At 35.1% G+C, this 14,261-nt stretch overlaps 1 protein-coding gene across 1 annotated transcript in view; it reads left to right on the top strand.

The window, feature by feature from the left end:
- Nucleotides 1-14,261, top strand: part of LOC129278099 (FH1/FH2 domain-containing protein 3-like) — a 96,500-nt gene that overhangs the window by 62,211 nt on the left and 20,028 nt on the right. The window contains exons 27-33 of the mRNA XM_064095682.1: nt 761-796; nt 1,266-1,343; nt 2,989-3,069; nt 7,728-7,826; nt 9,653-9,922; nt 11,349-11,534; nt 11,907-13,003. Coding sequence (XP_063951752.1) covers nt 761-796; nt 1,266-1,343; nt 2,989-3,069; nt 7,728-7,826; nt 9,653-9,922; nt 11,349-11,534; nt 11,907-13,003 — 1,847 coding nt within the window. The remainder of the gene's footprint in view (nt 1-760; nt 797-1,265; nt 1,344-2,988; nt 3,070-7,727; nt 7,827-9,652; nt 9,923-11,348; nt 11,535-11,906; nt 13,004-14,261) is intronic.

Here is a 14,261-nt window from a genome sequence, read left to right on the forward strand (position 1 = left end):
TTACCCAGGTGATAAGATCCTGGCTTGCCTGCATACAATGTATGCACAGTCTCCACTCCCTGGGGAGTATTCTAGCAATGACCCGCCCTGATGTCCTCATTGCTTAAGCAAACTACATTGATGTTTGCATCTTACTGGGTTCCCATTTAACACCTGGGTGGAGAGTGGCCAAGTGTGAATTGATGCCTTGCCAAGGATATACTCCAAGTCTCTTATTTTATTGGTTACATATCCTTTATTCCATTTATAGTTTAAGGCTAATATCTGTTTTGTCTGTAAATCTCCAATATATCTGCTACCTTATGGTTTTATGTGTCTGCTACCTAATAAGTTAAGATGAATCTGCAAATTTCATGGTTCATTCATGTTGTCTAATTCCCAATTTCTTTCATGTTTACTATCCTAGCAGTTTAGAATCATTAATGATTATTTTATTTATTATTATATGTTCTGTAAGTAGACATGTTACTACCGGAGGATGTGTTTCCAGCATTTACTAATTAATAAGATATTATTATTAGTTTAAATATTATGTAATATTTCTGTAAATTAGAAAAAAATGTTTGAACAGTGTAAGTCCTGTATGAGATCTGATGTGACTATGATCTCTTATCCAAAATATGCATGCCATATTATATACAACCTGGATGATTTTGTGATAAGATCATTTATTCCCCAATGAAATAGTTCATCATTGGTAAAAAAAAAATGTTTAATGATTTAAATCCTTCTCTCTCTTGTGATTTATTATTATCTTTAGACACAACTGAAACCAAGAAAGAAGAGTTAACCATGTGTAAGTCAAAATGTTTTAGTAATTTTAAATTACTAAATTTGTAATTTATTTTATTTTTTTACAAAACTTTGATACAACTCCATGCATTCTGTTTGTAGTTATGCTCTCAATATCTTTGTTAACAGTGGGAAATGAATATGTACAATGTGAATATACATGTATGTTATTTTCTAGTTAATATCTATAGAGTAATTCATCCTTGGACCTCAAGGAAAATTGGATTACACCCACATGCTTGCAGAAGACCTACAATTAGAATTATTTTGTTTTGAAATGTTGGCATATATTACACTTTAGATGTGTCAATGAAAAATACACTAGCAGTGGGAGAGAATATTGTTCCAGTAAATACAATGTATTGTTACAATGAACAGGTTTAATTTTTCTTGAATTATCTGCTGAGATATAAATGGATTAAAAGCAGTTCAGTGTGGAAAATGGCCTTTGACCTTTGACCTTTCTCCCTTAGCTTCCTATGTTCCAAGGTCAAGAAGGAGACATGAAGCTGTTGAAGAGAAACCCGCTGAAGAAAAATCGGCCGAAAACAGTGAGTGGATTCCAGAAATGTTCATTATTTAAGTAATTCATGAAGGGTTTTCACACAAAAAAATATTCTGTGCAATTTTTTTCCTTATTCAGACCTCACATTATAAAATGTGCCCATGAGTAGTCTTGAAAAAGATGTCTTTGAATTCCTGCTCTTCAAATAAAAAACTGCCCAAGTCTCGTTATGCATTTAGAAAAGTATTCTGTTATCTGTTTTTAAAGACAGATGAAGAAGGGTTTCTACACTCCTGATGAGAACATTTGAATTGTTTTCTTGAATATTTGCCACAGAGTGGTATATTCCTGCAATATTTCATAACTTGAGCCTTACCATAAGTGGTATTTTGCCTTCAGTTTTAGTTACCATGGGAACAAAACTCAACAATCAACAATTTGTATACATAATAGCAAATGTGCCATCAGTTCGTGCTCTGTTATCTTTTCATGCAAATATTATGAAATCATGTCTTCTTGAGTTCAGACTTACCTATTCTATAGTTCATTAACCAAATTCATTCATACTTTAAGAAAAAAAAATCATATTTGCTTGATATTATCTAAGCATCTAATTCAAACTGAAATACCCATACGTGTAGTTAGAACAAAAATCTCCTAATGCACAAATGTATTATCATTTCCCTTGTTTTATCTAAGGAAAAACAATCAAAGTTAGTAGTTTTCTTTACATGTCTGTTGGCTGGTAGAAATATATTGCATGCATTTGCCATAAAAAAAGAAAATATTTAAGAACTCAGCAAATGCTGCCTCTTCGTCCTCTTTATAATTGCTTAAAATGACATGGCAATGACATATTAACATTTATCGTACAGAAGTGAAACGTCGAGTCAGGTTTAGTTTTGCCGATGATGAAGATGATGAAAGTGAAGGTATAATATCTATCTTTTCAACAACTATAATAAAAGTAAACTATCACATCAGGCTTTCCAATGCTTCTGCGTACAATCTCAAACATATGTGTTTATTTCTTATAATCACCATCAAACGATAATGTTATTAATTCAACTTACTCTACCGGTAACCATTTGCTCTACTCACTATTATGATTTGTCCATCCTACATATTTTCTTGTATATTCTAATATTATGATAATTTGGAGACCACCTACTCCCTGATTTTAAACTTCTGTCACATTTCTGAGACATTTACATAATTCATCTGTAAACCTTTAATTCATACAAAAATAATACATTTTATCACAGAGTTTTTATCATAATGCCTTCATTATTCAAAGTTATGTATTCCAATTTGTATTAGTCATTCCTTCTGATTGCTTCATATCATTATATTTTTAATGGGATATTTGAAATTCCAAGGGTAATCCATGTACATGTATGCATGTGGTTTGTTTTGCTTTCTGTGTTGATATGTATCAGTTGTGGTGTCGATTGGTAAGATATCCTCATATAAGGCTATTGTGTATATATTCTTTGATGGGATTGGAATGTGTTTACAAGTTGCCATGGTCCATTATTAAAGTTTTATGAAAAATATATCAAGTTCTCTTTATACACAGTGGTAGTTTGGGAGCCAAAAAGATTATTTTGCAAGTGATTGCCTTCGGAAGCTAAGTGCTCTTCCGTCAATTTGAAATAAATGGCTTATACGGCCTTTTGAATTACTTAAAGGCACATCTTTGAGCATGCCGTATAGAAGCAGGAGACGACGAATGCTTGATGATACAACTAAAACGACTACCAATCAGGAATGTGAGTTGTTGGTTCCATCCCGAGGCATGACCTTTGAATGACCCCTTGACCTCTGTTTGACCCTGAATGACCCTTGGACCTATGAATGACCCCTGCATGACCCCTTTCACCTGCTAGTTTTTTACCCCTCTTGCTTGTGCAAACCATTTTCTGCATCCAACCTGTCGTTAAAAGCAATTTTTTTTTAAATTTCCCTTTATTAACCAAATTTATAAGTATTAACGTAATAAATATTAATTTGAAAATAAAAAAAAAATTAAAAAATGTTTTCTTTCAATTGTTATTTTTCAATGGTAATCTTGTAAAAGAAATAAATGAAATAAACCCCTAAATTAACATAACAGAATAAATGATAATGTTTTAAAGTAAAAAAACTATAGTTTAATATAAACTTAGTGTAGTTATAACATAGTTTTAATGTGCATTACTTACTGACTAAAATCTGATCTGTCATCGTTATTGTACTGCTCTTTTTTAAACATTATAAATCAGTATGAATTTACAATGAGATTTATTTAGTATATATTTTATTAGTATATATTTTGTGTTAGTATATTGAGATTGTATTTAGTACTAACATACAGATCAGAAATTCAGTGGCAGATTGAAATTTAATTCAATATTATAAAGAATGATATGCATATTTGTTTCATGTTGAACTTCGTAAAGGTTTGTGTTGTTTCAAGGTAGAGAATTAAATAGGAGACATAGATAGAAACATGGAGACCTTTATTCTCAAGAGTTTTCAATTGTACCATGGTACAAAACCATGGTTTATCACACTTCCCTTTTAGTGCCCTTTGCCAAAAGCGTGCATTTAATTCGATTTTTCTTAGCGTTTGTGATGAATTAAGGATAATTACATTTCTAGAAAATCTGCATAGTCCATGGTTTTGTACCATGGTTCAATGGCAATGTGGAGCGTTGTGACCCAGTGGATCAGTCTCCGGACTTTGAAACAGAGGGTCGTGGGTTCGAATCCCAGCCATGGCGTAATTTCCTTCGGCAAGAAATTTATCCACATTGTACCGCACTCAACCCAGGTGAGGTGAATGGGTGCCAGGTAGGATTCATTCCTTTAATGCTTTAGCGCCTATTAATATGGCGGCTCAGCTACAGCGGGGTAATAATATGATACCAAGTATCAAAGCGCAGTTGAGTATATGCACATAGTAACTGCACTATATAAATGGACATATTGTTGTTATTATTCAATTGAAACCTCTTTGAGAATACAGGCCAAAATGAGAGTGATCGATATGTCAATCATGCCCCCCGTTTCACAAACGAAAATTCATGTTAAACTGACTTCAAGCACTGCTTATAGATCTAGATGAAATTGCAACATCATCAATGCCATTGATTGCTGTTTGATCAAGGTTTTAGATTTGCATTTTGTTACCATCTATCATTGAGGCAGTAAAGATCTGCTGCTATGCATGTAAATGTATGTGCATCATGAAAATACAGTAGAAATGTCTGGTACAGGTAGAAAGAAAAATATGCCTGCTCTGTTGATTTTGTAGGTAAAAGGTCAATTCGAAAAGAGGAGCTTCATGCAAATAGTATATCAGCATAGCATTAATCCAATGTGTCAAGTCCTAAGGACAGTGTCCTTGGGCAAGTCAAGAAGCTACAGTGTCAACAGGGAGTTATCGCTCCTCGGCGTACGAAGGATTCAAGATCACAGAATAATGTATTGAAAATGCATGTTAAATGACAAAGAATAGCTGGGAGGTCTTTGTCGAAAATTGGTGAAACGGGGACAGCAGTTTCGTCCTAAGTTTGGAGCTGATGACAACTTGTACATGTGTTGTTTTTCTGGAGTCAAGGGCTAAACTGTTGTTGTGATTCACCAATTTCCGACAAAGACATCCTGGTTGTTCTTTGTCATGAAGAGCATTTTGGCTGTGCGAAAACTCCTTATTTTCTGCTCAAGGGGGTGTTTTATGAAGGTGTTCCTCAAGATGATTACAGGCAGCGTGGTCATGGCCAGGGATGAAGTGAAACTATACTTTGCTATAAAAACTTCACTATACAGTGCATATATAAAAAAAGTTTACATTTAGAAAAAATCCTGTAAAATTATACATCTGTAATAACCTGAAGATTTTTTCACATTTTAACATTGGTACAGATCCATTTAAGCAAATGACGATATTTTATTTATTTATTTTATTTATTTCTGATATTTTGACAGGGTAGCCCATTCACCAATAAGTAGTGGTCTTCCATGGGGCCCTGAATAACAAACATATTTACAAAATGCATAAGGTATGTACAGAATGTTACGGCATTAAGATTCACATTGGGATTTGAATGTAAAACAAAACATTAAAAAAAATTAGCAGCAAACAAAACGCAGACGGGCACTCGTTTGACCTATAATCAAATATAAATAAATCAAATTAACTAAGAACGACATCTTGAAAATACTGATAATATACACCAAATCATCAAGGTCATGCTAACACAAAATACGCACAACAGTGGATGTTCCGCAAGTTATTTATAAATTACAAGTTCTTCTAAACATTCTCTTAAATGAAATGACAGAAGGAGCTGTTCTAATTGAATTATCAAGCTTATTCCATTCAAATATTGAAGATACAATTGGACTACACTTATAACAATCAGTGCGAAACTTGGGCACGCGTAAATATCCACTGTCTCTCTGTCTGGTATGATGTTCATGTACATCATTTGGATTGGTTAAGTTTACCTGAAGGTAAGAAGGTGCAAAATTATGAACACATTTATATATCATCAAAACGCGACTGAGCTCAAATCGTTTGTCTAGTGTCATCCATTTAAGACTTGCGAACAAATCAGCCGACGGTGTGTCGTATGTCTTGTTCAATATTATTCTTGCAGCCCTCTTCTGAATTTTTTGCAGCTTAATTGTATGGGATTGAAATCTATTCGACCATACAGCAGAACAGTAATCAAATCTTGGCAACACTAAACTGTTATAAAGCAACTTTAAGGACTGCACAGGCAAAGAACTTTTCGCTCTCTTTATTATGCCAATACTTTTCTGAGTAAGTTTACATACATTTTCAATTTGTTTTGACCATTTCAGTTCTTCACACAGTGAAATTAAATTTTATAAAGTTGCCCATATTTCACAAGCAAAAATACAGGAGAGAGAGAACTCTTCAAATTGCAAGCCAGTTTGGGCCATTTTCTTCGATCTACACACATACATGTAGCAGATGGCTGGGGCTTCTGCATGGCAGGCAGGAGCCAATAGATTGGTTCGAAATAGCTGCAGCACCGGCACCTCCCCGATCAAACTCCAAATCGGAGTGAACAATCGCACAAGATAAATACTATTTCCAACAAAATAATTATAAAATTATGCAACTGTTTTAATTATATGGATTTTCAAATTACTGATTTGACGATGTGATCAAAGGAGTACGTTTTGGGGTCATATTTCTAGTTGTTTCAGCCTTTGTTTTGAGTCTTGTTATGATCAGTGCAGACTTGTAGTGGGAAGAAAGGTGCGTGTGTGCCGCAATGATTCATCTATTTTTTTCTAAAACATTTTAGTTTTCTAACAATTTTTGAAATATATTTCAAGAATACTTCATTGAAAACAAATATCAGTAGAATTTTAGATTTTTTGTTTTGTTTTTTGTTTTAAGTTTGAGATTTCTTCCTCTTTCGATATAACTGTCGAAAAATATTTCCACTTGAGTGAGCACCACTTACTTTTGAAAAGTTAGTGAAAAATGATTTGCGCAGAACTTTGAAATAGTTATGCGAGTAAAAGTAGACCTTAATCATAAAGAACACGTGAAATTTTGCTATTGATTTGAAGATATCTTGTACCTTTTATTAACTTGTTTCCTTGCCCAAAACACTTTGAAGAGTGCATTGTGCCCCACCCCACTCCCCCACACACCAAGACCATCGTGACGATATTTGCTCTACTTTGAGCTGTGATTTACTTGAAATGGCTTAGGCTTGATTTTCATTTTGTTAATCATTGTCAAGCTTGGGAAAAGTGTGGGGAAACAAGTATTAAATGAAAAATGAAATGTAAACCCACTTTAAATGATAGAAATTCTGGAGATGTCTGATATAAACTTTTGTTCAGATTCAGTTATGTCCTCAGATCCAGCTGGCACAAAAAGGGTAAATGTTGTGCTTAATATGTGTTGAAATTTCAATTTGGTGGCAAAATTGTTACAAAATGCTTGAATGTATCCGTTTTATTTCAATTGACTAAAAGTGCAAGGGAAATGTATGAGAAATGTTTCGCAGGGGAAGTTTGATTCCGCCATGTTCCCTTGACACAGCGTGAAAACAAGCATTTCTGCGCAAACAGATTTCTGCGAGCTTTACAAAAATGGACAGTGGTCACTCAAGTGTAACATTCTGTCAAAACTTTTACTTTCATTGGATAGATGAGACCCAAACCCAAGATTATATGTGAAAAAATTACACACATGTTCTATATTTTTTAATTCCCAGGGCTTTTTCAAAGTGTAAATTTTTTTTTATATGCACTGTATAGTGAAATGATAGTGAAACTATTCTTTGCCATTGCATGAGCACTGCTTAGATGGAGGCAAGATGCAATAAATCAAATATCATTTACATCACTAACAACATCATCAATGGTATGAGATAACTTCTCATTGTCACAGCATCAAGTACGAAATCCTCTGAGAGAAGGCCGAGAGACAGGACGACATCTGAGTCTTCAGATAAAACCACTGAAAGCAAGGACTTAAAGAAACCTGATTGTGAGTTAGGCATGGAAAGCACGGCATGGAAATTATTAACCCTATGAATGCCAATGTCAATTATAAAACAAATAATGGCACTGTGACGATTGTGTATGATTTTGCTAAATAAAAGAGTAAGAATTAACTTTCTGTATATAATTAACATTGACATGCTGCCTTGGAAAACGCATGTAGCCAAGAGTGATGAAGATGCAGATAACTCCTTCCCAGTCTACACGTTAGTGACCTCACCTTTTATTGGAGCCCTCTTCCACATTTGTATACTTCCAGGGGAAAATTAACCTATTGGCTACTGAATTCTGTAAATCCCATCTAGGCATTGTGCTGGGATCACCCAGTTCCAGTAGGCAATGGGTTAACCCTGTTGACTTCTGGATAATGTGTTATTCCTATATAGGATTTGTACAGGGATCACCGGGTTCCAGTTAGCAATGAGTTGATTCTTTCTCTACCGCTGATAATTTTTGAAAGTTATACTTAAAATTGTGTAAGCCTTCATTGTTTTATTGTAACATTTCAATGTAAGGTATCTCATATTTATTAAATTATTTTTATACAACCCACTTCCAAGAAAAAGAGATACCGTCAGTTACTTATAAAAATGTGTAATAAAAACTACTACCAACATACTATTGCGAAGCAGAGAACATTATCATGCATGTTTTTATTTTTTGCTATTATAGTTTTACACAATTTCAATCGTTTACACCTGCTTTTTGCATGTACAGATCTTTATATTGCTTCTCCTTGTATGAGGTTTTCAAAATGGGATTTGTATATTTTAGGATGTCTTTTTTTCCGGATGACTTTCTTTCTTCAAATTACACACTTTTGATAGTGTCAGTGCATGCAATATGGATTGTTTTGTAAATGAATTCTTTAGGACTTTATCGTAAAGATGCATGCTCTTCTTTATTTTCACCGATTGTATTCATATTTTAAATGGATGTTGTACACTTTAGAAAATGAAAATTGTGAAATTATCTTATCTCTCTTGTTTGTACAACACAGTGTATATTCTACTTGTATCAACATTTATATGAATTTCACAAATGTGATATATATAATGATATATATAAAAGTTTTTAACACACCTACTAGCTCATTGATACCTTTTTGAAATAATGAAGTGCATGGATATTATATGTATTTTTAATAGAAATAATAGCCTATCACATGCTTTGTTACTTTATCTGTTTTTTCCTTTTGATTTTGATCCATTTTCATGATCTTCCGAATTCAATGTCTATTTACATAATTCAGTTGACCGAGGATCTGTATGTCTATACATACTAAAGTAAACCAACGTTTTTCAAACATTTTTTGATTAAGAAAAATACACTTAATTAGTTTTTGTTTGGTTGTACAGTGAACAATCATTAAAGATTTAGCAGGATTATCCAATTTGAAACCAATTCAGCATCGTATTACAGCTATAAAGAATTTGATTGCCTGAAATTTGTAATTATTAAGGATCTTATCATCATTTTGAATCCAAATCAGGATGACGATATTTCTACCGCTTCACTTGATAATGTAATTACTTGTTCATAGAATCTGTATTTCTATTATGAGGACCTATTTAAGATAAATAAAAACCTTGCTTTATAGCATTCCCAAAATCTATCTCAGAGATGCATGATTTTGAAATTCTTATCTTATTATAGCTATGGAGATACTTCTGTAATGCTAACATTTAAACTGAACTGATAATCAAAACCTGTCTATAAAGCAAGCAAGGTATCTACTAAGGATTTTCCCCATAACTCTTTTACCAATAACCTTTTAATGCCACTCATCTTTGGTTTTTCTTTTATTTTTAGATCTTACAAATGGCATCGCTGCACGTAGGAGCAGACAAGCAGAAGAAAAGAAGGAAAATAAAACGGAGAAGACGTCAACAGTAAACGAAGTGAAGGCATCCACTCCGCAAACAAAGAAAGATACTGACACCAGATCGGCTAATCTTATATTAGATCAGTTGAGAGGCGGTGATGTCAAAGCCAAACCAGTTGAAAATGGTGATATTTCTGCAATCTCAAACACTGATGATGAAACATCAAGTAGATACAGATGGAGAAGAGAGAAGGAAGGTATGAAGAAACTTCTGTTAATAACTTAATTTCATTTTCCTTTCTCCTTGATTGATTCTCTTTATTTTCATGTGAAATCTGGATGTGTTTTACCCATTTTCACCTATTCTGTTTCTCATCTGTCAGACGATTTGTTTTGTGCATGGTAAACATCTTTTTGTTTTCTCTTTCTCACCAAATACAAGCATGTATATGTGTATGTTATTTTGATCCATTTTCTGTATAGTTTCGGAACACAAATTTAGACTTGATAAATCTATTTTACAGCTTATTAAATTATTTATGCTCATGTTTGAAAATTACGTGTGATGACCTGATAAAGAATCAATCTGCTTTCATTCAAATAAAAAAAATATCAACCTGGAAATATTGCCTTGAAGTAATGTAACAAATCTTCTTTGATTAGAGTGTATTATATTCCGCATACTAAGAATCTTGCTATAGGATTGGTCAGAAGTCAGTTACGTGATATTGGGTAGTTTCCCGTCAATCAGCACTCTCAGTGATGGATCATTTTTGTTTTGCTGATCTTTTTCGGCCCATAGGGTCATAACGCGTTATGAATTAGTATGAGAATGCGCAAATTTTGCCACTTGATTTTTTTGGTCCGTCTTTCTCCATCACCTGCAGTGACGATTGCGCAGTGTGCATATGCACAAAAAAGTACATTGCCCCTCGATTGTTTTGCTGTGACGGTAAAGTTCCTTTGTGTGGTCACAATAAATCTTGCTGGAGCAAGATCTTGGACGCTTGCGCACATTTACTTACACACTAGCATTAAAACAAGCGTAATTGTCTCAAGGGATATTTTTTTCAAAGGAAACCATAATTTAAAAAAAAAAGTCTTATTGAGAAGTATTGATATTGGTTTCTTCATTTATTATGGTTCTCGATGCGGAATATAAAGCATATAATCACCTCTTGATTTCAGGTGACGAGGCAAACTATCACTTTCTTGGTAAGCTGGATGTACTCGCTATCATTCCTCAGCTTCGCTTCGGAAAGATAGCTACATCCAGCTTGCCTCGTAAGTGATAGTATGCCCATATCACCTTCAATAACGGTGATTATTTGCTTATTATCTGCATTTTATCAATGTGAGTGGTAATGTTGCACCATGAATTATTGATCCAAAGAATATCATTCATCTGAGGAATTTTCTCTTGGAAATGGTAGTGATGGTAGTAATTTTTTACCTGATTGCCAAGAAAGCATGAATGCTTATAAGCAAGCAACCAGAGGACTGACGGTTTAAGGCCCTCTCCGAGGGACCTGGTAATGAGGGTTGAAATGCCTTACCAAAGGGCACTAGCGCACCAAGTGGGAATCAAACCCGGTCACCGTAATACAAAACCCCCGCACTACTGACTGAGCTATTGCACCTCCAAGTGATTATTCAAATTTGCTTGTTTTGTTCAAACCCTAGCTGACAAGAAGGAGAAACCAGAAGAAACCAAGGTGGTGAATGGTGAAACATCTTCAGTGCGTAAACCAAATGAAGGCGTAGAAACCAAGAAGAAAGATGAGATCAGGGAACCAGTCCAAGACAAACCAGCAGACACCAAAGATGAGGAGAAGAAACTCAATCAAAATATAAAGAGAGCTTTTATTGGTGAGTAATATAACCTGATTGTAAAGCTTTCTGGGTTCTGTTTCATAAAGATTTGTTATAGTAACAAATGAACAATTTCAATAACAGGTTTAATATCAGCCAATTACATTGAAGTATTTCAGTAGCTTATACTGTAACTGTTATTGCAAATTTTAATGTCACATTTAAAGTCACAACAGAGCAATTGTTATCATTTGACAAGCAATCTTTTTCAGGAAAAATGTCCTGGTAATGCAATATATTTTATGCTATTTCTAGATGGTTTTTGCAGTATACCTGACTAATTTATGTGAGTTTGGAAGTGATAATATGAGATTCCAGAAAGATATCATTGCCATTGTTCAATTTGTTTTCCTCTCTTTCTTGTTATAGTGAAAAAACCTCAAATCCAGATAGAAGAAACAGAGGAGAAGAAAAAGGAAGAAACTTCAGAAAATGAAAAGAACAAGGAACCTAGTGAAGAGGAGACAGAGGAAGTAGTTGTGCCTTTGAAACCAGTTGTAACAGATACTAAATCTGCTGTCACAACTACAGACGAAAATGAACAAGCACCAAAAGAGATTGTTGAAAATGGAAAGGCCCAGACTGATCCGTCAGATCGCGGGAATTTATTGTCCGTGACGACCAGTGATCAGGAAGAGAATGGTTCATCGGGTAAGGTGTCACGGAAGGTATCGACTACCTTGCAGAATGTGAAAAAATTGGAAGAGCGCAAGGTAGAACTTCAGGAAGTGAAAGAGAAAGAGGAGGAGGAGAAAAAGAAGTTGCAAGAGGACAAGGAAATCTTGAACAATAGCGGTGCTGTTCAGTCTATGCATAAACAGTTACAACAGCAACAGGAAAAATCTGAGGATCAGAAGGAGAAGACAGGGCCACGTGGTGATGTTAGTGGGAAGATCAGTCAAGCCATTGAGGGTATCAAGGTCAGTAATGTTGCTCCGAAGCAACCGGAACCTGTAGAGCCCAAGGAGGATGAGAGCAAGAAGGAAGAAGAAGCTTGGGAGGAGGTTCTGAAGCTTAACGATCGCGAGCTGCGGGTTAACAAATGGGACTTCACCGATCTGGGTCGGGATGATGACAAAGATGTCCTCAAGCCGATCCCGTTGATGATGGGTATTGTACCTTACATGACTGCCGCTGATGGGGCGCCGCCACCACCACCACCTGTTCCTGGTCTAGGTGGACCCCCTCCACCGCCCCCTGTCCCTGGTGCTCCGCCTCCACCTCCCGCCATTGGGGGGCCAGGGGCGCCTCCACCACCACCACCAGTCATCGGCAGCAACACCTTCCCCAAATCAAAGAAGAAGAAGACCGTCCGCCTCTTCTGGAAAGAGACCCAGCCAGAAACGATGACTTTGGGAAGGAACGGTATCAAATCCACCATTTGGACTCAGCTGGATGATGTCAACCTCGACGGTAAAAAGCTAGAACATCTCTTTGAGTACAGAGGAAAAGATCTCATTACAAAGGTATGTTAATATCCAGTTTTAAGCAGCAATCATTCTGGAATCTATACAGAAACTAGAAATTATATTGAACAAGGCTAACTTAGAAGAAAAAAATCTTAATAATAGAGTTTATGTGGGATGATATTTTGCTTATTCAAATTATGTTAGGAAAAGGTATATATATGTTTTAACATTACAAAGCTTGGACAACCAATGTATTTGTTTACGAATGCAATAAACAACACTTATACAGATAAGTGTCTATTATTCTTTTAACTACTGAGAACTCAACTCGAAGCAAGAAATGTGCATCGCATGCAAGATATGAATGCAAGATACGACTGGTAGCTTTAACACTTTTATGAATATAATTGAAATCTGACGCAGCCTGGCATGTGTAAGCTCTGTAATTATTCTCACAAAATGTTATATTTTATGTAGCATGTCAAGAAATATGCAACAAATTCTAACAATATATTTACCTTGATGGTTTAACCAATGTACTTTTAAAATAACTTCCCTTGGGAAATAAACATGTTGTGTAACTGAATATATGATTATTATTGGTCATTTTGTGTCCCAAATTTTCAAGTGTATTTAACTATGACAGTAGAAAGAAACTTCTGGGACACTTAGGCCCGAATTCACAAAGGTGGTTTTGAAAACCCACGGTTGCGTCCATGGTTTATGCAGATTTCCTGTATAAATTACGCTTAATGAAGCGCGTATGGGGCGCGTGTATAAAACATGTCCAATGCTGATGCGCGCTTTTGTCACAGTGCGCCAAATTGACGCCTGTTACCATGGTTAGATACGCTATTTCATTTATGAGTCCACTGTTTGAAGAGTGGGCTCATTAATTCAAAACAGTGGACTCATGAATAAAATAGCGTGGATAACCACGGCAACAGGTGTCAATTTGGCGCACTGTGACAAAAGCGTGCATCAGCATCGGACATTTTTTAATATACGCGGTGAAATAAGCATAACTTATACAGGATATCTGCTTAAACCATGGACTCAACCGTGGGTTTTCAAAACCACCTTTGTGAATTCGGGCCTTAAAGGCCATCGCACACCTTGACACTGGTCCATGATCTGCTTTTGAAACAAATAGCATTTTGCTCTTTTTCTGACAATAAGTCTCTTTTTATTTGAGGCTAATACTATCGGAAAGCATACTTATAGTAATATAACCATTTTGGATGACAGCCTTTATTTAGAAGTAAAGGACAAATTGATATAATTCGTAGCCAACCGTGCAATTGCTATGACGTCA

Source organism: Lytechinus pictus, chromosome 2 (assembly GCF_037042905.1).
Source record: "Lytechinus pictus isolate F3 Inbred chromosome 2, Lp3.0, whole genome shotgun sequence".
Taxonomy (NCBI): Eukaryota; Metazoa; Echinodermata; class Echinoidea; order Temnopleuroida; family Toxopneustidae; genus Lytechinus; species Lytechinus pictus.